Source organism: Pelodiscus sinensis, chromosome 30, assembly GCF_052426305.1.
Source record: "Pelodiscus sinensis isolate ZL-2025 chromosome 30, ASM5242630v1, whole genome shotgun sequence".
NCBI lineage: Eukaryota > Metazoa > Chordata > Testudines > Trionychidae > Pelodiscus > Pelodiscus sinensis.
In genome coordinates, this window is record NC_143081.1 from 10,277,806 (window position 1) to 10,304,204 (window position 26,399).

The 26,399-nt window shown below is 46.4% G+C and overlaps 2 protein-coding genes across 2 annotated transcripts; both read right to left on the bottom strand.

Moving 5' to 3' along the window:
- Window positions 1-5,465: 5,465 nt before the first annotated feature.
- Window positions 5,466-6,914, bottom strand: LOC142818201 (olfactory receptor 10A4-like). The gene has a single exon (XM_089774468.1). It carries the CDS (start codon window positions 6,912-6,914, stop codon window positions 5,910-5,912), a length of 1,005 nt encoding a protein of 334 aa, XP_089630594.1. The 3' UTR covers window positions 5,466-5,909.
- A 9,751-nt stretch (window positions 6,915-16,665) lies between these two features.
- Window positions 16,666-17,634, bottom strand: LOC149521185 (olfactory receptor 10A4-like). The gene has a single exon (XM_089774375.1). The coding sequence runs from the start codon at window positions 17,632-17,634 to the stop codon at window positions 16,666-16,668; it is 969 nt and encodes a 322-aa protein (XP_089630501.1).
- Between the last annotated feature and the right edge of the window lie 8,765 nt (window positions 17,635-26,399).

Sequence of the window (26,399 nt, forward strand, 5' to 3'; positions counted from 1 at the left end):
ATCCCTAGTTCCATGCCTGTTGCCTTGGTGGAGTGGAGGGAGCAGCAGGTCCTGGGTTTCTCCAGACCAAGTGCTACGGTGTCAGTGTGGGTATGTCTACACTACAAAGTTAATTTGAACTAACAGACGTTAGTTCGAATTAACTTTGATAGGCACTACACAGGCAAACCACTAGTTTGAACTTAATTCGAACTAGCGGAGCGCTTAATTCAAACTAGGTAAACCTCATTCTACGAGAACTAACGCCTAGTTCGAATTAAGTAGTTCGAATTAAGGGCTGTGTAGCCCCTTAATTCGAACTAGTGGGAGGCTAGCCCTCCCCAGCTTTCCCTGGTGGCCACTCTGGGCACCACCAGGGAAACTCGTCTGCCCCTCTCCTGGCCCCGAAGTCCTTAAAGGGGCACAGGCTGGCTACGGAGCCCGTGCCAGGTGCAAGTCTGCCAGCACCCAGCCAGCAAACCCTGCACCTGGCACGGCATGAGACAGCCACCCGCTGCCACCCAGCCCCTCCGCCTCTTCCCAGGACCAGGCTGGTGGCTCCCGGGAGCCTACACAGGTCAATAAGAGGTGGGCGTCTGTCTGGTCTAGTGCGCAGATCATGGACCTCGTCCATGACCTCCACACTAGGCACAGGAAAGTTGCCGTCTAAGGCAGGATAGCTGCCAGCCTGGCCACCCAGGAGCAGGTCTGCATGAAAATCAGGGTGGTCCAGTGAGACCCCCAACCCTGAGCCCTGAGCTTAGAACGGTCGTACTGGGTCAGACCAAAGGTCCATCTAGCCCAGTAGCCTGTTTGCCGACAGCGGCCAACACTAGGTACCCTGGAGGGGATGGACCGAAGACAGTGACCAAGCCATTTGTCTCGTGCCATCCATCTCCAGCCTTCCACAAACAGAGGCCAGGGACACCATTTCTACCCCCTGGATAATAGCATTCCATGGACCCAACCTCCATTAATTTATCTAACTTCTCTTTAAACTCTTTTATAGTTCTAGCCTTCACAGCCTCCTGCAGCAAGAAGTTCCACAGGTTGACTATTTGCTTTGTGAAGAAGAACTTTCTGTTATTAGTTTGAAGCCTGCTACCCATTCATTTCATTTGGTGTCCTCTAGTCCTTCTATTATGGGACCTAATGAAGAACTTTTCTTTATGCACCCTCTCCACCTCACTCATGCTTTTATAGACCTCTGTCATATCCCCCCTCAGTCTCCTCTTTTCTAAGGTGAAAAGTCCCAGTCTCTTTAGCCTCTCTTCATATGGGACCTGTTCCAAACCCCTGATCATATTAGTTGCCCTCCCCACTCCCACCCTCTCTCTTTCCCTCTCCCACCTCCTTTTCCCAGTCTCCCCCAGTTTTGTTCAATAAAGAGAGTTTCTAGTTTTGAACACACGTGTCCTTTATTTTGTACATGAGGAAGGGGGGCTAGAGAGGGGTAAGTGGAAGGAGGTGAGGGAGGAATGGGGTATGAGCCCCTGATGGGGAGGACTGTGGTGTCTCTGCGGGCTCCTCGGGGTGGAAGCTCTCCTGCAGCCCCCCATTGATCCCCCTTGGATGGCAGACTGCGGCAAGTGCAGCCGGGCTGATGGCCGAGTGCTGTGATGTGCCCAGTGTGGGCACTCAGGGCACTCCAAGCCAGGACTGCTTTGCAAGCAGGGAACCCCTGAGAACTGTCTGTCCGGGGTGGGAGTCGGGTCCCTTTAAGCACAGCCCTCGGCTAGCCTGAGACAGCAGCTCCATGCTCTAAGTCCTAATCTGATGCTCTGCCGGCACTGCTTCCGGCCATCCTTAACCTCCGTTCAGGGTCCACTCAATGTGGACATGCTAATTTGAATTAGAAAAATGCTAATTCGAACTAGATTTTAGGTCTAGATGCACTAGTTTGAATTAGCTTAGTTCGAATTAACTATTTTGAATTAAGTTAGTTCGAATTAGTGCTGTAGTGTAGACATACCCTAGGGCTGTGTCTACACTGGGCCACTTATTCCGGAAAAGCAGTCGCTTTTCCGGAATAAGCTGTCTACACTGGCCCTGTGAATTTCCGGAAAAGCAGTGACGATTTACTGTAAGAAATCAGCTGCTTTTCCGGAAAAACTATGCTGCTCCCGCTCAGGCAAAAGTCCTTTTTCCGGAAAACTGTTCCGGAAAAGGTCTAGTGTAGACAGCACAATAGTCTTTTCCACAAAAAAGCACCAATTGCAAAAATGACCATCGGGGCTTTTTTCCAGAAAAGCGCGTCTACATTGGCCACGGACGCTTTTCCAGAAAAAGGGCTTTTCCAGAAAAGCTTCCTGCCAATGTAAACGCTCTTTTTCCGGAAATACTTACAATGGAAAACTGTTCCGTTTTAAGCATTTCCGGAAAAAGGTGCCAGTGTAGACACAGCCTAGGAGGGTAGGGAAGCACTAGAATGGGTTCCCTCAGGAAGGGATGGAGATTCCAGCCCTAAAGGTTTTTAAGTCCCAGTTTGACGGGCAGCTATGTCTACACTGCAGATCTTCCACAAAAAAACCACAAAAACCCCATAAAAATCCCCCACACTGTCATGTGCTTTTGTGCAAGAGATGTGCTTTTGCAAAAGAGAGCATTCACACTGCCATCAATGATCTTGTGCAAGAAAGCTCTGATGCCCATTCACAGAATATGGGTTTCTTGTGCAAGAAATCCCTGTTGCTGTCCACAGATGCCTTTTCGCAAAAGATTTCTTGCATAAAAAGGCTTATTCCTCATAGAAAGAGGACTAACTCGCACAACAATCCCTGTCTTCTGATATCTACTGTACTCTTTCTTGCACAAAAATGCATTTGCAGTGTGGACTCTATGAGTTTTTGCGCAAAAACAGCTGGTTTTGTGCAAAAACTCTGTAGTGTAAACATAACCAAAGCCCTGGCTGGGATGACTGAGTTGGGGCTGGTCCTTCTTTGGGCAGGGGTTGGACTCGATGAGTCCTGAGGTCTCTTCCAGCCCTGTGCTTCTATGATTCTATGGATCTCTGCTGTGCACCATCGTGTTCTAATGCAATCTGCCAGCATGGAACCTCTGCACTTCTTCAAAGGACAAAGGAAATGAAGATCCCTCTGCCAAAGTAGTTATATGTCCGGATCAGGTGAGGGATTGAACGAACAATCAGAATCTTGCCTTGGAAGCCCTTCATAAGTGCTGAGTAATATGATTTAGAATTAGACCACAGGAAGTCCTGGAGAAATGCATTTGAGAGCCAAATAAAGAAAGAAAAGAAAAAAATCCCAAACCAAACCCAAACAGAAGGAGAAGACCAAATGGATTGGAATTTTATAGTATTAAAATTATGGTGAAAATTGTTAAATTTGCCCAAAAGAGGAGAAAGATTTTGTGTTATTTTTTTCCTTTGGCATTTCAAAGTTTGAAGATATGTAGAGTCTTGTTGATTTACAGACATCTCCTTAATATTCACAAGTATCCACCTTCCGCACATGTGGATGCTGATAGCCATGGTTCATTTTTGAGGAGATGGATGCAGATACAATTATTTTATCTGTGCACAGCTCTAAAGATATAAAATCAGGCTTGTACCTTGAATAAATATGCTCCTTGGGTTTTTCATAGACTCATAGACTTTAAGGTCAGAAGGGACCATTATGATCATCTAGTCTGACCCCCTGCACAGTGCAGGCCACAAAATCTCACCCACCCCTCCTAGAATAATCCTCTCACCTATATCTCAGATATTGAAGCCTTCAAATACTTTGAAGACCCCAAGATGCAGAGAATCCTCCAGCTGTGATCTGTGCCCCATGCTACAGAGGAAGGCGAAAAACCTCCAGGGCCTCTGCCAATCTACTCTGGAGGAAAATTCCTTCCCGACCCCAAATATGACGATCAGCTAAACCCTGAGCATGTGGGCAAGACTCATCAGCCAGACACCCAGAAAGTTCTCTATAGTAACTCCTATCATCCCTCCATTGACCTATTTCCCACTGATAATGAATGGTCAATTAGTTACCAAGATCATGTTATCTCATCAAACCAACCCCTTCATAAACCCATCTAGTTTAATCTTGAAACCAGATAGATCTTTTGCCCCCACTACTTCCCTTGAAAGGCCGTTCCAGAACCTCACTCCTCTAATGGTTAGAAACCTTCGTCTAATCTCAAGTCTAAACTTCCTACTAGCCAGCTTATATCCATTTGTTCTTGTGTCCACATTGGTATTAAACTTAAATAATTCCTCTCCCTCCCTGGTATTTATCCCTCTAATATATTTGAAGAGTGCAATCATGTCCCCCCTCAGCCTTCTTTTGGTTAAGGTAAACAAGCCAAGCTCCTTGAGTCTCCTTTCATAAGACAGGTTTTCCATTCCTCGGATCATCCTAGTGGCCCTTCTTTGTACCTGTTCCAGTTTGAATTCATCCTTCTTAAACATGGGAGACCAGAACTGCACACAGTATTCCAAATGGGGTCTCACCAATGCCTTGTATAATGGCTCTAACACCTCCTTATCCCTACTGGAAATATCTTGCCTAATACATCCCAAGACCATATTAGACCATACATCCCATTTTTCACAGCCATGTCACAATGGCGGCTCATAGTCATCCTATAATCAACCAGGACTCCGAGGTCCTTCTCCTCCTCCGTTACTTCCAACTGATGTGTCCCCAGCTTATAACTAAAATTCTTGTTATTAATCCCTAAACGCATAACCTTACACTTCTCACTATTAAATTTCATCCTATTGTTATCACTCCAATTTACAAGATCATCCAGATCTTCCTGTATGATATCCCGATCCGTTTCTGAATTGGCAATAACTCCCAACTTTGTGTCATCCGCAAATTTTATTAGAACACTTCCACTTTTGGTGCCAAGATCAGCAATAAAAAGATTAAATAAAATTGGCCCCAAAACTGATCCCTGAGGAACTCCGCTAGTAACCTTCCTCCAACCTGACAGTTCACCTTTCAGTATGACCTGCTGTAGTCTCTCCTTTAACCAGTTACTTATCCACCTCTCAACTTTCATATTAATCCCTATCTTTTCCAATTTAACCAATAATTCCCCATGTGGTACTGTATCAAATGCCTTACTAAAGTTGAGGTAGATTAGATCCACTGCATTTCCTTTATCTAAAAAATCTGTTACTTTCTCAAAAAAGGAGATCAGGTTGGTTTGGCACGATCTACCTTTTGTAAAACCATGTTGTAATTTGTCCCAATTGCCATTAGCCTCAATGTCTCTAACTACTTTCTCCTTCAAAAATTTTTCCAGGATCTTACATACTACAGATGTCAAACTAACAGGCCTATAGTTACCCTGGTTGCTTTTTTTCCCTTTCTTAAAAATCGGAACTATATTAGCAATTCTCCAGTCAAATGGTACAACCGCTGAGTTTAGAGATTTATTAAAAAATTTTGCTAATGGACTTGCAAGTTCATGTGCCAGTTCCTTTAATATTCTTGGATGAAGATTATCTGCCCCCCCCCCCCCCGATTTACTCCCATTAAGCTGTTCAAGTTTGGCTTTTACCTCGGATATGGTAATATCTACCTCCTTATCTTTAGTCCCATTTGTTAACTTACCATTATCCCTAAGATCTTCATTAGCCTCATTAAAGACTGAAGCAAAGTATTTGTTCAAATATTGGGCCATTCCTAGATTATCCTTAACCTCCACTCCATCCTTAGTAATTAGCGGTCCTACTTCTTCTTTTTTTGTTTTTTTCCTATTTATATGGCTATAAAACCTTTTACTATTGGTTTTAATTCCCTTCAAAGGATCTATCAATATAGTGCTGGAAACTTCAATTACATTTTCATTTTTTAACCAATGTTTCTTTTCTGATTTTCCTGACATGCTTAGAACTGGTTAGCATTTTGCAAAAGGTGAAATATCCGTTTAAAAAGTAAAAAAAAAAAAGTTAATAATTTTCCCTCTTACACACTGTTTCCATTAACTCTCTTTCTCTTCCTCTCATTTCTCTGGCTGTGGGAGAAGATGGCCTTCCCTACAGTGTTTCTAAAGGCTCCCTTCACCTCTTTGTTCCTCAGCGTGTATATTATGGGGTTCAACACGGGTGTCACTACTGTATACATGAGAGAAATCAGCTGATCACTCTCTGGGGTGGAGCTGGATGTGGGTTTCAGGTAGATGAACAGGCCTGTTCCGTAGAACAAAGTCACCACCGTGAGGTGGGAGGAGCAGGTGGAGAAGGCTTTCCGTTTTCCGTCTGCTGATGGCAGCCTGAGGATGGTGGAGATGATGCGGATGTAGGACAAGAATATCAGTAAAAAAGGGCCCAAGATGAAGAGCAGCAGCACTGGCAAGCCCACGATCACATTCTTCCACGTGTCAGCGCAGGCCATCTTCTCTAGCGGTCGGACGTCGCAGAAATAATGGTGGATGCGGTTGGAGCCGCAGAAGGGCAGGCTGAACAGCCATGTAGTCTCAGCTACTTCTGCCAAGATGCCGATGCCCCATGAAGCACCTGCGAGCCGGACACACAGCCGGATGCTCATGATGGTGGTGTAGTGCAAGGGGTGGCAAATGGCCACGTAGCGGTCGTAGGCCATGGCTGCGAGGAGGCAGCATTCCGTGAGGCCCGTGATGGTGAAGACGTACATCTGGGCTGCACAGGCCACAAGGGAGATGGTCTTTTCCTCCACTAGGAGGTGAACCAGCAGCTGAGGGACCACACTAGTGGTGAAGCAGATTTCCAAGACAGACAGGTTCACCAGGAAGAAATACATGGGGGTGTGGAGGGAGGGGCTTAGCTTTATCAGCAGGATAATGAGCAGGTTCCCCATCAGGGCGACTAGGTAGGTGAGCAGAAGCAGCAGAAACAGAAGGATTTGCAGCTCGCCAAGGTACGAAAACCCCACCAGGATGAAGACATCGGAGATGGTCTGGTTCTTGCCAGAGTGGCTCTCAGAACTGCTCATCTGCAGGGGAGAGAAAGGCAGACACTGAGCACGAGACAGACTCGAAATGTGGGTGTGAATTGAACAATGTGACTTGTTTTCTTACTATTAGGGTCCTTGAAGAGTAAAGCCTACTGCAGTTCTGTGTGTAAATATGTAACTGGGCCCAATCATCATCAGGCATCAGCTGGTGTCGCTCTTTCTATGTGAATCAAGTGATGGCAATGTAGGTCAGCTGGAGATGTGACCCTTTGACACCAGTGGAGCTACAGCTGATCTACAACAGATGGGGCTGTGGTTGAATTGCCTCTAAAGGAGTTACATTAGGTTCTATCGAGGGTTCTATAAGAACCTAAGAACATAAGAATTGCCGTCTAGCCCAGTATCCTGTCTGCCGACAGTGGCCAGCACCAGGTGCCTCAGAGAGGGTGGACCGAAGACAATGATCAAGAGATTTGTCTCCTGCCATCCCTCTTCAGCCTCTGACAAATAGAGGCCAAGGACACCATTTTATCCTCTGGCTAATAGCCTTTTATGGACCTAACCTCCATGAAATTATCTAGCTTCTCTTTAAACTCTGTGAGGGTATGTCTACACTACCACCCTAGTTTGAACTAGGGTGGTAGTGTAGGCAGCCGGAGTTGCAAATGAAGCCCGGGATTTGAATTTCCCGGGCTTCATTTCCATAAAGCCGGGCGCCGCCATTTTTAAATGTCCGCTAGTGTGGACTCCGTGCCGCGCGGCTACACGCGGCACGGACTAGGTAGTTCGGACTAGGCTTCCGAGGAGTAACAAAGAGTAATGGTAGTTCGGACTAGGCTTCCGAGGAGTAACAAAGAGTAATGGTAGTTCGGACTAGGCTTCCGAGGAGTAACAAAGAGTAATGGTAGTTTGGACTAGGAAGCCTAGTCTGAATTTCCTAGTCCGTGCCGCGTGTAACCGCGTGGCACGGAGTCCGCACTAGCGGACATTTAAAAATGGCAGTGCCCGGCTTTATGGAAATGAAGCCCGTGAAATTCAAATCCCGGGCTTCATTTGCAACTCCGGTTGCCTACATTACCACCCTAGTTCGAACTAGGGTGGTAGTGTAGACATACCCTTATAGTCCTAGCCTTCACAGCCTCCTCTGGCAAGGAGTTCCACAGGTAGACTACGTGCTATGTGAAGAAGAACTTTATTTCCTTAGTTTTAAACCTGTTACCCATTAATTTTATTTGGTGTCCTCTAGTTCTTCTATTATGGGAACTAATAAATAACTTTTCTTTATTCACCCTCTCCACACCACTCATGCTTTTATATACCTCTATCATATCACCCCTCAGTCTCCTCTTTTCTAAACTGAAACGTCCCAGTCTCTTTAGCCTCTCTTCATATGGGACCGTTCCAAACCCCTAATCTTTTTAGTTGCCCTTTTCTGAACCCTTTCCAAGGCCAAAATATCTTTTTTGAGGTGAGGAGACTACATCTGTACACAGTATTCAAAATGTGGGCATACCATGGTTTTATACACTGGCAGTAAAATATTCCGTGTCTTATTTTCTATCCTTTTCTTAATAATTCCTAACATCCTATTTGCTTTTTTGACCGTCACTGCATACTACATTCAAAGAACTACCTATGATAACTCCAAGATCTCTTTCCTGTTTTGTCATAGCCAAATTAGCCCCCATCATACTGTACGTATAGTTGGGGTTATTTTTTCCAATGTGCGTTACTTTACACTTGTCCACATTAAATTTGGAATTTGCCATTTTGTTGCCCAGTCACTCAGTTTGGTGAGATCTTTTTGAAATACTTCACAGTCTGCTTCTATGGTGACAATCTTAAACAGTTTAGTATCATTCTCAAACTTTACCACCTCACTGCTTACCCCTTTCTCCAGATCATTTATGAATAAGTTGAACGATCCTTCCTCTTTGAACACATTTTCTTTTTGAGACAAAATTAAAATTCAAAGTGACCTTTCTGTTCAGATGAACAAACCCATTTTCTCTTTCTTTCTTTCTTTCTTTCTTTCTTTCTTTCTTTCTTTCTTTCTTTCTTTCTTTCTTTCTTTCTTTCTTTCTTTCTTTCTTTCTTTCTTTCTTTCTTTCTTTCTTTCTTTCTTTCTTGTTTCAGAGCTAGTCGTGTAAATATTTTTCAGCAAAAACAAGGAGCACCTTAAAACTAATAATTTTATTATGGCAGAAACATTTGTGAGTTGCAACTCAGTTCATCAGATGCATGAAGTGAATGAAAGAGAAACAGAGAGCAGGTGTCAGAGATGGAAATGTTACAACAGAGCTAATTCAAACAGGGTGGCTGTGGCTAAAAAGCTGAGAAAAGTGGAAAATTACTTCTGGTAATGAGAGAGCCATTCCTATTCTTCAATCAAACACATTCTGATGGTGTCAAATTTTCATATGAATTCCAGCCCTGCTGATTCACATTGCAGCTGGTTTTTGAAGATGTTTTGTGTGTGAAGAGGGCAACTTTCATTGCCATTATTGTGTGCCCAGAGAGGTTTGTCCGATGTACATGGCAGAGGGGCATTGCTAGCACATGATGGCATATATCACATTAGTGGATGTGCAGATGAAGGAGCCTTTGAGGGCATAGCTGATGTGGTTAGGTCTTAAGACTCTGTCACTAGGGCAGATGATGTAACACTCCCATCTCTGTAGCCCTCTTACTATGTGTTTATTTTTTTCTCCCTTCACGTACCTGATGAAGTGAGTTGCAACTTATGCCACAAGAAAATTTTCAGAGGGGTAGCCGTGTTAGTCGGTAACTGGAAAAAGTTAAAAAAAGAACTTATTACGGTCTTGCAGCACCATAGAGACTAACAAAACATGTAGATGGTCTGATGAGCTTTCATGTGCACAGCCCACTTCTTCAGACGACTGGAGTTTTGTGCAGATGCAAAATAAATGGGCGGAGGGAGGGGTCAAAAAAATGGAAGGGGGCAGGAAACAAAGAGCAGAGGGTATGAAAATATCAAAGGGAAACCCAAATAGGCAGAACTGGTAATCTAAATAGGCAGAACTGGCACCTAAAGATTGGATAGTTAAAAGAAGCAGATAAGGATCATAGGATAGCAATAGAGAGGAAGGGTACTAATCTAAGTATGGGGCACTTCCAGCCCACTCAATTAGCCTCATTAGAACCTGCACTACAACTGACAGGTACTTCCCCCTCCTTCTTTTTCTTTTTAGCATACCTTTGTAGAGCCCGCCTTTTTTCTTCACTCAAGCTCCTCTGAAAAAGTGGGTTTTGCCCACAAAAGTTCATGATACTATAAATCATTTTGTTAGTGTTTAAGGTGCCACAGGACTACTGGGTTTTATAGTTACAGGCTACCCCTCTGAGACTTTTAGAATAATTTTAATCCATTCTCATGCAAGCATGCTAAATGCATTATTTTCTACCAATATACCAAAAAAAATCTGCTTATAGCCATTTCCTTAGCTTTTATAAATCTTAACATCTCCATGGGTATGAAAAGAACTATAATGATTTACACCCGTTGTGGATCTTTTATGATTGTCCTTCAATAATTTTATGCAAAGCAAGATCCTACAATGTAAGAGAAGATTTTTTTCCCATTTTTTTTTACTCCAAGCTTATTTGTTGAGAGGGAACTTCAATATAATGAGGATCACATTGAAGTTACAGAATTAAAATGAGCAATAACAGATATGCTATTTTCCATTCTCTTCACAACTTCAGTATGAATTACTAAGCAGGAATTTGGGAATTATAGAGAGAAGAGACTGTGTTTGCACTATGAGTCAGCATTTCCAGAAATGGAAACTGAGGTCTGCTAATACCTGAAACTGCTCCATATCTAAAGGACCATTCTTTCTCCTGGAAACTACACACTCTATCTCTCTCTCTCTCTGTCTCTCTCTCTCTGTCTCTCACACACACACATACGGAATGTAGTGCTGACTGAGAAATGTATTTTAATCTCATGTTTTCATCCTGACTCAATATGAAAAATGGAAATAACAACTAACCTAAATTAAGATGCCCAAGATTTAATCTGAAATTGAATGGAAAATTGAATACCATCAACATCAATTTCTTTTTTCTCATCAAAAACATCAATACCGATGAAACCATTTTTCAGCAGGGATTTTGATTTTTTTGTTGGCTAACATTTTTACTAGCCCTAAATAAAAGGAGAAATCTACTCACTATTAAACATCTCTGGCAGTTGAGTGATATTTTCAAAGCAAGTCAAAGCATTCAGACCCTGCAAGAGAACATGAAAATGATGAAGGAGCCAGATCTTATGTGGAGAGTTGAGGTAAATTCAGCTGAAAGAGTGCAAAACTTAACCTTTGGGACCAGGGGCAGAGAATGCGCCGTGATGGGATAATGGGAGGGATTCTTTTGCTAGAAAAGATCAGACTGAGCCCACCCAGCTGGCTGCATCCAGACCCCAATACAAGACCCACCCCGAGAATCAACACTTCCACTGAGATTCAAAGGATGATAAGGAGGGTTGGGGAACAGAGGAGCGCAAAGACAGGAGAAGGGAGAAGCAAAAAAGAAACACCACCACAAACAAAAAAACAACTAAAATAATGAATAGAATCATGGCATGGTGATGGGCATGACTGGTGCAGTGGGCACCATGGAATTATGGGACAAGAACTTCCCCTAGTCTTTAATTAGTGTAAAAGTAGTGAAGTCAAGCTCAGGACCTAACCCATGATTGTTAAATTAGTTGAATTCAGACAGAGAGATTCAAAGAGCAATAGATTAATCAATTCACTAATAGACTGAAGAGAGGATTTAACAAAATTAGATAGATAGATAGATAGATAGATAGATAGAGAGAGAGAGAGAGAGAGAGAGAGAGAGAGAGAGAGAGTATCTGGGGATGGATAGATAAATAGAAGGATAGATGGGATGTATGGGGATAGCTAGCTAGACAGATAGATGCAATGTGTGGGGATAGATAGATCCATGTGAACATAGATACAGACTCTGTGCTCAGACACACACTATGTCTCTCTATGCACTTATGGAAAATTCAAATGCAGAAACGAATGACATGAGTTTCTCTAATGGCAGACGGGGGCACAATGCCGATGGACTTCAGAGGGAGAATGACTACGGGCGTAAGGCCTGGATGTTTAACCTACCCTGCTTAAGATGAGTCGTTCCATTTCCTAGCTGCAGGCTCTGTACATGTAGCAGGAATCAGAGGGGGTTTTATTTCATTCACGGGCTTTTGGGATCAAGTCCCTGAAGGAAATTTCTTGTGATTTTCCACCGAGGAAAAGCAGCCCTGCCCCAAACTGCAACAACACCAAATTCACCAGGGTTTGTCATTTCACGGGAAGTTTTTCCCCATCAATGTCAGCATCAACATCATGTGTGTTTTCCACATGGAATTTGTGATGGGATTTACTGACAGAGGTAAATAGCGGGACACTCTATTTGTCTAGAAGGAGGCATGATCTGCCCAAAGTCACACAACACAAAGAGTCGGTAGCAGAGGCAGGAACAAAACCCTGAACTCGTGGTAAAGGGTCTGTCACATTTTTGCTAGAAGAATTAGAGACTGACCTGTCCAACACCACACACAGCGTCAGGGACACACCCAGGGCTCACGGATCCAGGTCTCTGATGTTCAGACTCTGAGCCCCACACTTGTCTCAGAGCCAGGCTGAGACCCCAAGAGCTCTGACTCCCAGCCCCCCCTGCTCTAACCATTATACCCCTCTCTCTTGCCAGGGCTGGGAACAGAACTCAGGAGTCCTCACTCCCAGACCCCCCTGCCCTGCCCACAAGGCCCATTTCCTTCCCCGAGGGCCAGCCCCACAGCCCAGAGCAGTCAGGGGACGGGTCCCTTTGGCACCAGTCAGTTTGCAGCAGCACCAGGACCACGACGAGCTCCCAGGGGCATCAGAACAAATTGTGAGTGGGAACAGAGGGGCTGGGCCCCCTCTGTGTGGGGCAGCAGGGCGTGCGCTGGGTGGCCCAGGAGGGAGCGCTCCCCTGTTGGGCTTGGTGCTGATCCACAGCGACCCACGGCATGTCCATGGTGACAACACCCAACGCGGAGCAGCTTACACTGGAATTATAGCAGATTTATTAGCACCGCTTGGAACGGCGCCAACCCGGAAGTCCGGCAAGGCAGGGAAGGAGCCTACAGAGGGAGCTGAGCATGGAAATACATTCACCAGCCCTTCCAAAACTCCCCTGAAAATCAGTGACCATCCTACTTCTCTTCCCCTCAGCACCAGCCCAGAGCCCAGGGCACGATTCTATCACGTGTTACCCCACGTCTGAGCCGGGCTCCACAGAGCGTTCCCACCACGTCTCCTCCCCATCGTCCTATGGGAACAGCCTTCTCCCAGCGCCTCCTGCTGAGCCCATCCCCCAACTGACTGCCGTGACATTCTCCTCCAGCAGCCCCCTAAGGTGTGTAGGGAGCAGGGGTGGCCTCTCACTGGCCCAGAGGGGGAAGAACCCTTCTCCCAGCATGGGTGGGCCGACGCCATCTTCCTCTTTAACCCCCCGGAAGCCAAGGGGCTGAACGAGTGGTATAAAAGACCAGCCCAGGAGCTCAGTAAGGCCCCAGGCACCAGAGGAGGCAGGGGCCTGCCACAGGCTCCCACACCGAGGAGGAGACCCTGGTAACCCAGCCGGAATGTGCAGACCCTGATGACCCCAAATACGAGCAGGAGTAGCCCAGGGGAGCCGACCGCATTGTCCTGTGGCAGCCTTAGTCAGCAACACGCTGACACAGGACAATGCGGTCAAGCTTCTCCTCTTGACAAGACAGACACAAGCTGGTCCAGCCAGCTGACTGTCTCCCTAAGATCCTGGGCCCAGATGGTTAAAAGAGCCCTTCACACTAGACCAGCTTCCACAGTAGCACCAGTAGAAGGCCCTGGGCTGGGATGCAGTGGAGCAGGGAGGGTATGTGTCCTCCCTGCCACCCCACTCCCTGGGAGCAGTCTCCCTCTCTCTTGCCAGTGTATTTGTGTGTCTGCCCCACCTTGCCCCAGGGCCTGGGCTTAAAGGGCTGAGCCACGTGTGGCTCAGGGCCCAGGGCTGAGCCATGTGGCTTACAGGACGAGACACAAATGGTTTGCAACACTTGGGAGTATGCCAGAAATGCACAGAACACTGCGCGGGTTTGGGTCACGGTGCATTCACTTCCTTGTGCTCACCCATTGCGCCGTGGCTGGGGTCAGCAACGAGGCCTTCTACTGGCGCTACTGCGGAAGCTGGTCTAGTGTGCAGGGCTCCTGTAACTGTCTGGGCCCAGAGTACTAGGGAGACAGTCGGGTGGCTGGACCAGCTTGTGCCTCTCTTGTCAAGGGGAGAAGCTCTCACCTCAGCCACGTGGCCCTTCCAAAGAATTGTCATGAGTGTGGGCCTGTCGCTCCCTTCTGCTCTGGGTTCCTCACCCCTTTATCCTCTGATACCACACAATGGTCATTGATGTACTGCTGTGTCCTCCCTGCATGGGCTACAGGTCTCTCTCCCTCTCTCGCTCTCTCTCACTCTCTCTCTCGCTCTCTCTCACACACACACACTACCCACACACATGCACGCGCTCACACACACATGCACCCACACACACACATGTACCCACACACACACACACACACACACAGACACCCACTCACACACAAAGACATGTACCCACACGCACACACGCATGCACGCGCACACACACACATGAGATAACATGGATTTAGCCCCTAATATTCCAGGTTCAGTTGTGCCTGCCGATGACCCAGGCCATCGGCTTTCCATGGCTAGGTTCATGTAAATGCAGAGCTAGAGATAAAGGTTTTAAATTGCAGTCTATTATAGAAAGAAAGTCATGGAGACAAACATGAAAACTGAACTGTATTTCTCAAAGTAAGAATATAGACTGATATTTTTATCATAGAGTTATACAAATACGTAACACACAGAGACATTTGGTGCAGTTTTTGAGAGCTCTCATAGTTATGAGTTTCTTAAGAGAGCTGTTAGTTTACTTGGGACCCGTACTGTTCAATATCTTCATCAATGATGTAGATATTGGGATAGAGAGTACGCTTATTAAGTTTGCAGATGATACCAAACTGGGTGGGGTTGCAACTTCTTTGGAGGATAGGGACATAATTCAAAATGACCTTAGCAAGTTAGAGAAATGGTCAGAGCTAAACAGGATGAAGTTTAATAAAGAGAAATGCAAAGTGCTCCACTTAGGAAGGAACAATCAGTTCCATACATACAAGATGGGAAGCGACTGTCTAGGAAGGAGCATGGCGGAAAGGGATCTAGGGGTCATAGTGGACCACAAGTTGAATATGAGTCAACAGTGTGATGCTGTTGCAAAAAAAGCAAATATGATTTTAGGTTGTATCAACAGGTGTGTTGTAAGCAAAACTCGTGAAGTCATTCTGCCGCTCTACTCTGCACTAGTTAGGCCTCAGCTGGAGTACTGTGTCCAGTTCTGGGCGCCACATTTCAAGAAAGATGTGGAGAAATTGGAAAGGGTACAGAGAAGAGCGACAAGAATGATTAACGGTCTAGAGAACATGACCTATGAAGCCAGGCTTCATGAACTGGGCTTGTTTAGTTTGGAAAAAAGAAGATTAAGGGGGGACATGATAGCGGTTTTCAAATATCTAAAAGGGTGTCACAAGGAGGAAGGAGAAAATTTGTTCCTCTTGGTTTCTGAGGACAGGACAAGGAGTAAAGGGCTTAAAGTGCAGCAAGGGAGGTTTAGATTGGACATTAGGAAAAAATTCCTAACTGTTAGGGTGGTCAAATATTGGAATAAATTGCCAAGGGAGGTGGTGGAATCGCCCTCTCTGGAGATATTTAAGAACAGGTTAGATAGACATCTGTCAGGGATGGTGTAGACGGAGCTTGGTCCTGCCTTGAGGGCGGGGGGCTGGACTCGATGACCTCTCGAGGTCCTTTCCAGTCCTATAATTCTATGATTCTGTGATTCTACATGTATGGTATAAAATTTAAACAGTGATTATCTGACTCAGGAATAGTAGGGTGAAATCCTCTGGCCTTTGTAAAGCAGTGTGTCGGTCTAGATAATCAAAATGGCCCTATAATGCCTTATAATCAAGGAATCTATGCTATGCTGTTCTAACTCTATCTGCCAACACAGATCTCTGAGGTAACGGAAATCCAGGGTCATCTCCCGCAGTAGTTGTATGACTCGATCAGGCGAGGCATTGAGCGATCTCTCAGAGTCTGACATAGGAAGCCCTTCATAAGTGCTGGAGAATATTATTTAAATATAGGCCAAAGGGAACACTAGGGAAATGCATTCAACAGATAAAATACCCAACCTAATCCAAGATGAAACCTTAAGTGCTGTAATGGGCCTTCAAAGGTGAAGCCCAAATGGACTTACTGTAGATCAAGATGCACTTTTTCCACTTTTAAAATTTTTGAGAAACTTGTTAAATTGGTACAATGTGAGGTGAATGTTTTCATTTTTTTTATTTGGCATTTCAAATTTGGAAGATATAAAATCAGGAAAGCACTTTCATTAATATTCTCAGGTGATAGTTCAGTGAATTTAGACCTCACCGACAAAGTAGTGATAGAAATTTCCCTGTATATAGATTTACTTTTATGGTAACAAAATTATCTATTTGAATTTGCTGGAAGGATTTACAAGAAGTCCAAGTTGCCAGAAACAAAATATCAGTTAAAAATGAATGTCATCAGAAGAAATTCAAGAAAATGTTAATGATTGTCCCTCTTTTCCACTGTTTAAGGTAACTCTCCTTTTCATTCTCTAGTTTCTCTGGTTGTGGGAACAGACACTCTTCTCCAGAGTTTTTCTGAAGGCTCCATGCACCTCTTTGTTCCTCAGAGTGTATATTATGGGGTTCAAAATGGGTGTCACAACCGTGTAAATGAGGGAAATCAAGTGATCACTCTCTGGTGTGTAGCTGGACTTGGGTTTTAGATAAGTTGAAAGGCAAGTTCCGTAGAACAAAGTCACCACCATGAGGTGGGAGGAGCAGGTGGAGAAGGCTTTACGCCTCCCCTCCGCTGACGGCAGCTTGATGATGGTGGAGATGATGAGGATGTAGGACAGGATTATCAGTACAAAAGGGCCCATGATGAACAGCGTGGAAACAGTCAAGCCCAGGATCTCATTCTTCCATGTATCGGCGCACACCATCTTCTCTATTGGCCGGATGTCACAGAAGAAGTGGTGGATGTGATTGGAGCCACAGAAGGGCAGGCTGAAAAGCCATGTGGTCTCAGCTGATTCCGCCAAGAGCACAGTGGTCAATGAAACACCTGAGAGCAGCACACACGCTCGGCCACTCATAATGGTGGTGTAGTGCAAGGGGCGGCATATGGCTACGTAGCGGTCGTAGGCCATGGCTGCGAGGAGGCAGCATTCTGCGAGAGCCAGGGTGCTGAAGACCAACATCTGGACCATACAGCCCACAAAGGAGATGGTCTTTTGCTCCACCAGCAGGTGAACCAGCAGCTGAGGGGTCACATTGGTGGTGTAGCAGATTTCCAAGAGAGACAGGTTCACCAGGAAGAAATACATGGGGGTGTGGAGAGAGGAGTTTAGTATTATCAGGAGGATAACGAATAGGTTCCCCATCAGTGCAATTGGATAGATGACCAGAAGCAGCAGAAACAGAAGGATTTGCATCCCGTTGAGGTAGGAAAAGCCCACCAGGATGAAGCCATCGGAGATAGTCTGGTTCTCGCCAGGCTCACTCACAGAATAGGTCATCTGCAGGGGTGAGCAAGGAAGAGACGCTGGAGCTGAATCTGTGGAACACCAAACATGTGTCCATGAAGTGAACAAGTCAAACTAGGTCACCATCCCTTGGGACTCTCCACAGTCAAACCAGCTGCAGTTCAGTATGGAAATTGTCCCGCGCTCTCTGCTGACCATGTGCAAACTGGTGTCACTGTTTTTATATCAATTGAGATCAGCTCCAGTTGTGACCTTATAACTGCAGTGGAAGTACAACTCATTTACCGCAGATGTATTGACTCCAAAGAAGCCTCATCAATTGCTACCAGCCAAGGAGTTTTACTATTTTCCACTGACCGAGATTCTAGTCTACCTCCTCAGACACAATTTTATATCTAAATGATTGCTCAAAAAAGGGATGAGTCTTCCCTTTCATTTCCTTCTCTCTCTGAGGTGTTATCCTGCAGTCAGGTTTAAATTATAAGCTTTCTCCCTACAGGCCCAATTTCTCATCTGACACATAGGGGTCTCATTATGGCCATGCAAATATTCCCACTGACTTCCTAACTCACATAAGGGGGGCAGCTCCCAGGAGTAAAGTGTAAGTAGGGAGACCAGCATAGTCAAAGCCCTCCAGAGAGTGAAAGAATGCCAGGATAGCGAAAGCTGAAACACAGGGAGGTTCGCTGACATTTCTGGCACTGTCATTCTTCCCAAAATGGGAGCAGTGAATTTCAATCTTCTCATTCCAGAGTGACATCTGACATGACTGGCATCTCTAAGTGTGGGAAAGAAGAGTCCAGATTCTCATCTGATATCACTCTCACAGCCCGGGTGAGGGACACAGAGCTCTAATGATTTGCAACTGTTAAGGATCTTTTCTCATTTCCTGGCTGCTAAAGGGCTGGAAGAGGAAAGATCCTGCAACACAATATGTGATTTCTTTTATACCAGATGTTTTAATTTTCACAAGGGTCGTCATAATCATGGGTAATGACTTGGAAACTCAACTCCCCCAGAGTCGAAATAAAAATGAGCAATAATATATTTGACCATTTTGCATGTTCTTAGCACTTTCAATATGCAACCAAGAATAACAAATTAGCCAGCTGGAAACTGGGAATGGAAGAGTGCAGAGAGCTGGGCTACTCAGTGAGTCGGCATTCCCAGAAATAGAAGTTGGGTCTTGTGAAATCAGATTTTGTGCCACCACCATAAGACCAGTCTTTTGGAAATGCAACCCACACATACATGTGTGATGCACACACACAAAGAGAGACTCAACAGAATGAAAAAGAGAAAATTGAATCAACCCACCAGGTCACTCTCGGGGGTAGCACTGTACGACGGGCCCAGCATAGAAGCAAAGGGAAGAATGATCTCTCAATAAGGAGCGCTGGAGAAGAGGTGGGAATTCTTCTGCCTCTCGTTGGAAACTTACATTGGCATTTCTGAGCACAACCACAAAAGTGACAAAAAAGAGCTTTCCGGAAAATGGAAGGTCTGATGGAAATTCCAATATTCCAACACTTGTGCTCACCCTGAATCACTAGGGAACCTTGAAAGAAAGACAACCTGAATTCTGCTGCAGAAGGGTCAATATGAAATCGCATTTAAAATACAAAGTGTCCTCAACATCAACGTTTTCTCATGGAAAACATCACTGCTGAGGAAATCTTCATTCAGGTGGTATTTTTTTGATTGACGTGTTGGCTGTCAGTGGGGAAATCTCTCCATAAATGGAAATGTTTACTCACCGTGCAGAACAGGGTCTGTGCAGGTTCTGGTCCCTATGGGCTGAGTGATATTTTCATAGCCCTTCAGGATGCCTGCATGCTCCATGGATAGTCAGGAGAACATGGAAGGAACTACAGAAACACACATTAGCTGGAGGGAGGGATGAGATATATTAAACACTTCTTCACTGTGTAGCAGTCGGCTCAGGGCATGCTAGAAATGAACTGTCTGAGAACGGATCAGACTTTGCTCACCCACCCGATTGTGTCAAAATGAAAGAGAGGACCCACATCAAGGAATATCATTTCCCTTTGGATTCAATGAAGGAGGAAGAGGAGGACTGGGGAGCGGAGAGGAGTAAGGAAGAGAGGAGGAGAAACAAGAAACAAACCCCCCTGCCACTGCCACCCACACCACAGTAACACGATCAACACAAACCCTAATTACACTCAAGACACGGGGATGAACCTGTTTGTGGTTAGATATCATTTTGGGGGGCACTTAGGTAGTACGGGGCCAGATCCTCATATGGTATAAATTAGCCGAACACACCTGAGATCTAGTTCACAACATGACAGCTCATCCTATTTTCTATCCCATAATAGAATTGGATCTATTGAGATTGAATAGGTCAACTGAGATTGAACAGAGAGACTGACGGATTCAGAGAACAATAGCTTAATTGACATTCTAATAAGGAGACTGCCAGGGGGATATGAATAGCGAGCTAGCTAGATAGTAGATAGAGGGGGTGTATGGACCTAGGGAGAGAGATAGAGAGACAGAGAGAGAGGGGTGTATGTATAGGGATAGATAGATAGAGAGAGAGAAAGAGAGGGAGAGGGAATGGATGGGGATAGATAGATAGATAGATAGATAGATAGATAGATAGATAGATAGATAGATAGATAGATAGATAGATAGATAGATAGATAGATAGATAGGGGAGAGAGAGAGAGCTGTGCTATATGGGGACAGGCAGACAGAGAGACAGGGAGGTATTTAGATCGATACATGAATAGATCCTTTGTCTATGCACAGGACATTCATATGAAGAAACCAGGGACAGGATGTTTCTCCCACTGCAGAGAGGGGCACAACACCACTGCAGGTCGCTGGGCGAAGGACAGCAGGTTCCGTCCTTCATTCAGACCCTACCGTGATTCAGGAGAGAAATTCTGTCTTATGCAGAAATGTGTGGAAGGGAAAACCAGTGTTTTTATTTCATTCTCTGGCCTCGGGGATCTAGTCCCTGAAGCGATTGTTTTATAACATTCCTCGGAGGCAGAACAACCCGGCTTCAAACTGCAATAACACACAATTCCCCAGGTCTGTCGGTTTGGATGAACTTCCATCATCAGCAACACAACGTGTTGTCTAGATGAGAGTCATAAGAGGCTTTACTACCCACAGGGAATGGCCTGACAATTTTTTTGTGGAGACATGATGAGGAAGACTGACTTGTCCAACACAGCACACAGCATCAGGGACACCCCCTGGGCTCATGGGTCCAGATCTCTGATGCTCAGACTCTGAGCTACTTATCACAGAGCCACTCTGAGAACCGAGGAGCTGTGACTCTCAGCCACGATTGATCAAACCACTAAGTCCCACTCCCGTACCAGGGCTAGGAACAGAGTAATTTTTGATGGGGTCCACGTTAGGAATTTGGAAAGTGGTCAAGGGCCACACTCTTCCCTGATATTAATGGAGGAGGTGCAGGGTCTGGGTTGGAGGTTAGTTAGAGATGGGAGATTGGGGTAAGGAAGGGAGTTTGGGTGAAGGAGGCAATTGTGACCTGGGGTACTGCACTGGGGTGCAGGTGGTTGGGCTGTGACCTAGGTCAGGGAATTGAGGTACAGGAGGGGGTGCAGGGGTTTGGGTTGTGAGCTAGGGCAGGAGGGGACTGTGATCAGAGGCAGTGGATTGGGGTGCTGGATCTGGGTGCAGGAAGGAGACAGAGGATTTGGGTATGGGGAATAGGGGGCAGGTGTGGGGGGCAGAGTGTTGGGGAACAGAGGGGATGGGGTGCCAGATGCAGGCTTTGGCCTGGACACTAGCAGCCATCTGCCAGTTCTTAAATCGGTCTCCCGGCCTGCCCTCCTGCTGAACAAACTGCAGCCATGTGCTCTGTGAATCACTATGAGCCCCTTGTGCTTCATGGCTGCCTGTTATTGAAACAGGAAGCTCCCATTGGCTAGTTTCTGGCTAGAAGCCAGCCAATGGGATTGTGCTCAGGCCGGAAGCAGTTCCTAAAGCTTTCCCTCCTCCCCACAGGGCTCAGTTCTTAAAGCGAATCTGCCCCACAGTTGCATTTCTTAGCATTGTGGAGGTGGGGCGAGGCAATTGGAAAGGGCCACAACCACAGGCCGGATCCGGTGGCTTGGCCGGTATTAGGCCTTTGCTTGAGCTCTTTTATGTGGAGCTGGTGTAGCTATCTGGGTTATAGGCAAAAGGGAGCTCATATCTTCTCCTACACCAACTTTTGTCTGCCTCACCAACACTAAAAGATATCACCTCCCCCACTTTGTCTTTCCAGACAATTGTGATGAGTCTAAGCCTGCAGGTCTCTTTCCATTATCCTTTCCGTACCATCTAGCAATCATTACCAAAGTCTTGTATCATAGAACACAAGAGCCGGAAGGGTAGTCGGGATAGGCAGGCAGAGAGGAAGGCTGGCTGGCTGGCTGACTCACTGAGAAACGTGACAAGCACGTGGGCTCCTCCGCCCCCAACCCCGAAGTCATCCAGCTGGACGGGCAAAAGCGACTCCGGATCCTTGACTATGCCCGAGGCAACAAAATCAACCAACTTTTCTCTGTCAGACCATTGGGATGCCTCTGAAGCACCAAAATACGGAGTTTTACATGGACGTGTTGATGGGGAAAAGTTGGAAATTAAGTCCCAGAAAAATCGGAGGGGCCAGGCCGGGGCATTACCGGGGGCGACTGCTTACTTGGAAGATGTGCCCCTGGCGATGTGCCGCCCCAAGCACCTGCTTGATTTGCTGGTGCCTAGAGCCGGCCCAGCCATATTCCTTGGAGGAAGAAGAACCTGCGTCAAATGTCAACAAAGCAACGGTCACTGGGTCAGTCATGTCCGAGGACGTTGTATCATCAGGCCTGTTTCTCTCTGACATTCGTGATGGGATTTACTGACAGTGGCAAATTGTGGGACACTTTATTGTCTAGAAGGGGCATTCCAAGGTCACACAACATAAGGACTCAGGGGCAGAAGAAGAGAAACACTCAGGGCTCCTGATGTTCAGACTCTGGGCCCCACTCTTACCTCAGAGCCACGATTTGAACCCAGGAGCTCTGACTCCCAGCCCCACCTTCTCTAACCATTACACACCACTCCCCTGCCAGGCCTGGGGACAGAACCCAGGAGTCCTCACTCCCAGACCCCCCTGCCCTACCCACAGGGCCCCTTTCCCTCCTCGAGGGCCAGCCCCACAGCCCAGAGCAGTCAGGGGGCAGGTCCCTTTGGCTCCAGTCAGTTAGCAGAAGAACCAGAATCAGGGTGAACTCTCAGGAGCATCAGAGCAAACTGTGTGTGGGAGGATGGAGACCCTCGTGTGTGCACTCAGTCCACCATGGGAACGCATCACAAAGCACTCTGGGGTGAAATCACACCGGGGCGATGAGGTCATGTGAGTGGTTGCCGTGGGCCCCAATATAAATGGGTGGGCATCCCTAGTTCCATGCCTGTTGCCTTGGTGGAGTGGAGGGAGCAGCAGGTCCTGGGTTTCTCCAGACCAAGTGCTACGGTGTCAGTGTGGGTATGTCTACACTACAAAGTTAATTTGAACTAACAGACGTTAGTTCGAATTAACTTTGATAGGCGCTACACAGGCAAACCACTAGTTTGAACTTAATTCGAACTAGCGGAGCGCTTAATTCGACCTAGGTAAACCTCATTCTACGAGAACTAACGCCTAGTTCGAATTAAGTAGTTCGAATTAAGGGCTGTGTAGCCACTTAATTCGAACTAGTGGGGGGCTAGCCCTCCCCAGCTTTCCCTGGTGGCCACTCTGGGCACCACCAGGGAAACTCGTCTGCCCCTCTCCTAGCCCCGAAGTCCTTAAAGGGGCACAGGCTGGCTACGGAGCCCGTGCCAGGTGCAAGTCTGCCAGCACCCAGCCAGCAAACCCTGCACCTGGCACGGCATGAGACAGCCACCCGCTGCCACCCAGCCCCTCCGCCTCTTCCCAGGACCAGGCTGGCGGCTCCCGGGAGCCTACACAGGTCCATAAGAGGCGGGGGTCTGTCTGGTCTAGTGCGCAGATCATGGACCTCATCCATGACCTCCGCACTAGGCACAGGAAAGTTGCCGTCTAAGGCAGGATAGCTGCCAGCCTGGCCACCCAGGAGCAGGTCTGCATGAAAATCAGGGTGGTCCAGTGAGACCCCCAACCCTGAGCCCTGAGCTTAAAACGGTCGTACTGGGTCAGACCAAAGGTCCATCTAGCCCAGTAGCCTGTTTGCCGACAGCGGCCAACACTAGGTACCCTGGAGGGGATGGACCGAAGACAGTGACCAAGCCATTTGTCTCGTGCCATCCATCTCCAGCCTTCCACAAACAGAGGCCAGGGACACCATTTCTACCCCCTGGATAATAGCATTCCATGGACCCAACCTCCATTAATTTATCTAACTTCTCTTTAAACTCTTTTATAGTTCTAGCCTTCACAGCCTCCTGCAGCAAGAAGTTCCACAGGTTGACTATTTGCTTTGTGAAGAAGAACTTTCTGTTATTAGTTTGAAGCCTGCTACCCATTCATTTCCTTTGGTGTCCTCTAGTCCTTCTATTATGGGAACTAATGAAGAACTTTTCTTTATGCACCCTCTCCACACCACTCATGCTTTTATAGACCTCTGTCATATCCCCCCTCAGTCTCCTCTTTTCTAAGGTGAAAAGTCCCAGTCTCTTTAGCCTCTCTTCATATGGGACCTGTTCCCAACCCCTGATCATATTAGTTGCCCTCCCCACTCCCACCCCCTCTCTTCCTCTCTCCCACCTCCTTTTCCCAGTCTCCCCGAGTTTTGTTCAATAAAGAGAGTTTCTAGTTTTGAACACACGTGTCCTTTATTTTGTACATGAGGAAGGGGGACTAGAGAGGGGTAAGTGGAAGGAGGTGAGGGAGGAATGGGGTATGAGCCCCTGATGGGGAGGACTGTGGTGTCTCTGCAGGCTCCTCGGGGTGGAAGCTCTCCTGCAGCCCCCCATTGATCCCCCTCGGATGGCAGCCTGCGGCAAGTGCAGCCGGGCTGATGGCCGAGTGCTGTGATGTGCCCAGTGTGGGCACTCAGGGCACTCCAAGCCAGGACTGCTTTGCAAGCAGGGAACCCCTGAGAACTGTCTGTCCGGGGTGGGAGTCGGGTCCCTTTAAGCACAGCCCTCGGCTAGCCTGAGACAGCAGCTCCATGCTCTAAGTCCTAATCTGATGCTCTGCCGGCACTGCTTCCGGCCATCCTTAACCTCGGTTCAGGGTCCACTCAACGTGGACATGCTAATTCGAATTAGAAAAATGCTAATTCGAACTAGTTTTTAGGTCTAGATGCACTAGTTTGAATTAGCTTAGTTCGAATTAACTATTTTGAATTAAGTTAGTTCGAATTAGTGCTGTAGTGTAGACATACCCTAGGGCTGTGTCTACTCTGGGTTCCCTCAGGAAGGGATGGAGATTCCAGCCCTAAAGGTTTTTAAGTCCCAGTTTGACGGGCAGCTATGTCTACACTGCAGATCTTCCACAAAAAAACCACAAAAACCCCATAAAAATCCCCCACACTGTCATGTGCTTTTGTGCAAGAGATGTGCTTTTGCAAAAGAGAGCATCCTCACTGCCATGGATGATCTTGTGCAAGAAAGCTCTGATGCCCATTCACAGAATATGGGTTTCTTGTGCAAGAAATCCCTGTTGCTGTCCACAGATGCCTTTTCGCAAAAGAGCTCTTGCATCAAAAGGCTTATTCCTCATAGAAAGACGACTAACTCGCACAACAATCCCTGTCTTCTGATATCTACTGTACTCTTTCTTGCACAAAAATGCATTTGCAGTGTGGACTCTATGAGTTTTTGCGCAAAAACTGCTGGTTTTGTGCAAAAACTCTGCAGTGTAAACATAACCAAAGCCCTGGCTGGGATGACTGAGTTGGGGCTGGTCCTTCTTTGGGCAGGGGTTGGACTCGATGAGTCCTGAGGTCTCTTCCAGCCCTGTGCTTCTATGATTCTATGGATCTCTGCTGTGCACCATCGTGTTCTAATGCAATCTGCCAGCATGGAACCTCTGCACTTCTTCAAAGGACAAAGGAAATGAAGATCCCTCTGCCAAAGTAGTTATATGTCCGGATCAGGTGAGGGATTGAACGAACAATCAGAATCTTGCCTTGGAAGCCCTTCATAAGTGCTGAGTAATATGATTTAGAATTAGACCACAGGAAGTCCTGGAGAAATGCATTTGAGAGCCAAATAAAGAAAGAAAAGAAAAAAATCCCAAACCAAACCCAAACAGAAGGAGAAGACCAAATGGATTGGAATTTTATAGTATTAAAATTATGGTGAAAATTGTTAAATTTGCCCAAAAGAGGAGAAAGATTTTGTGTTATTTTTTTCCTTTGGCATTTCAAAGTTTGAAGATATGTAGAGTCTTGTTGATGTACAGACATCTCCTTAATATTCACAAGTATCCACCATCCGCACATGTGGATGCTGATAGCCATGGTTCATTTTTGAGAAGATGGATGCAGATACAATTATTTTATCTGTGCACAGCTCTAAAGATATAAAATCAGGCTTGTACCTTGAATAAATATGCTCCTTGGGTTTTTCATAGACTCATAGACTCATAGACTTTAAGGTCAGAAGGGACCATTATGATCATCTAGTCTGACCCCCTACACAGTGCAGGCCACAAAATCTCACCCACCCCTCCTAGAATAATCCTCTCACCTATATCTCAGATATTGAAGCCTTCAAATACTTTGAAGACCCCAAGATGCAGAGAATCCTCCAGCTGTCATCTGTGCCCCATGCTACAGAGGAAGGCGAAAAACCTCCAG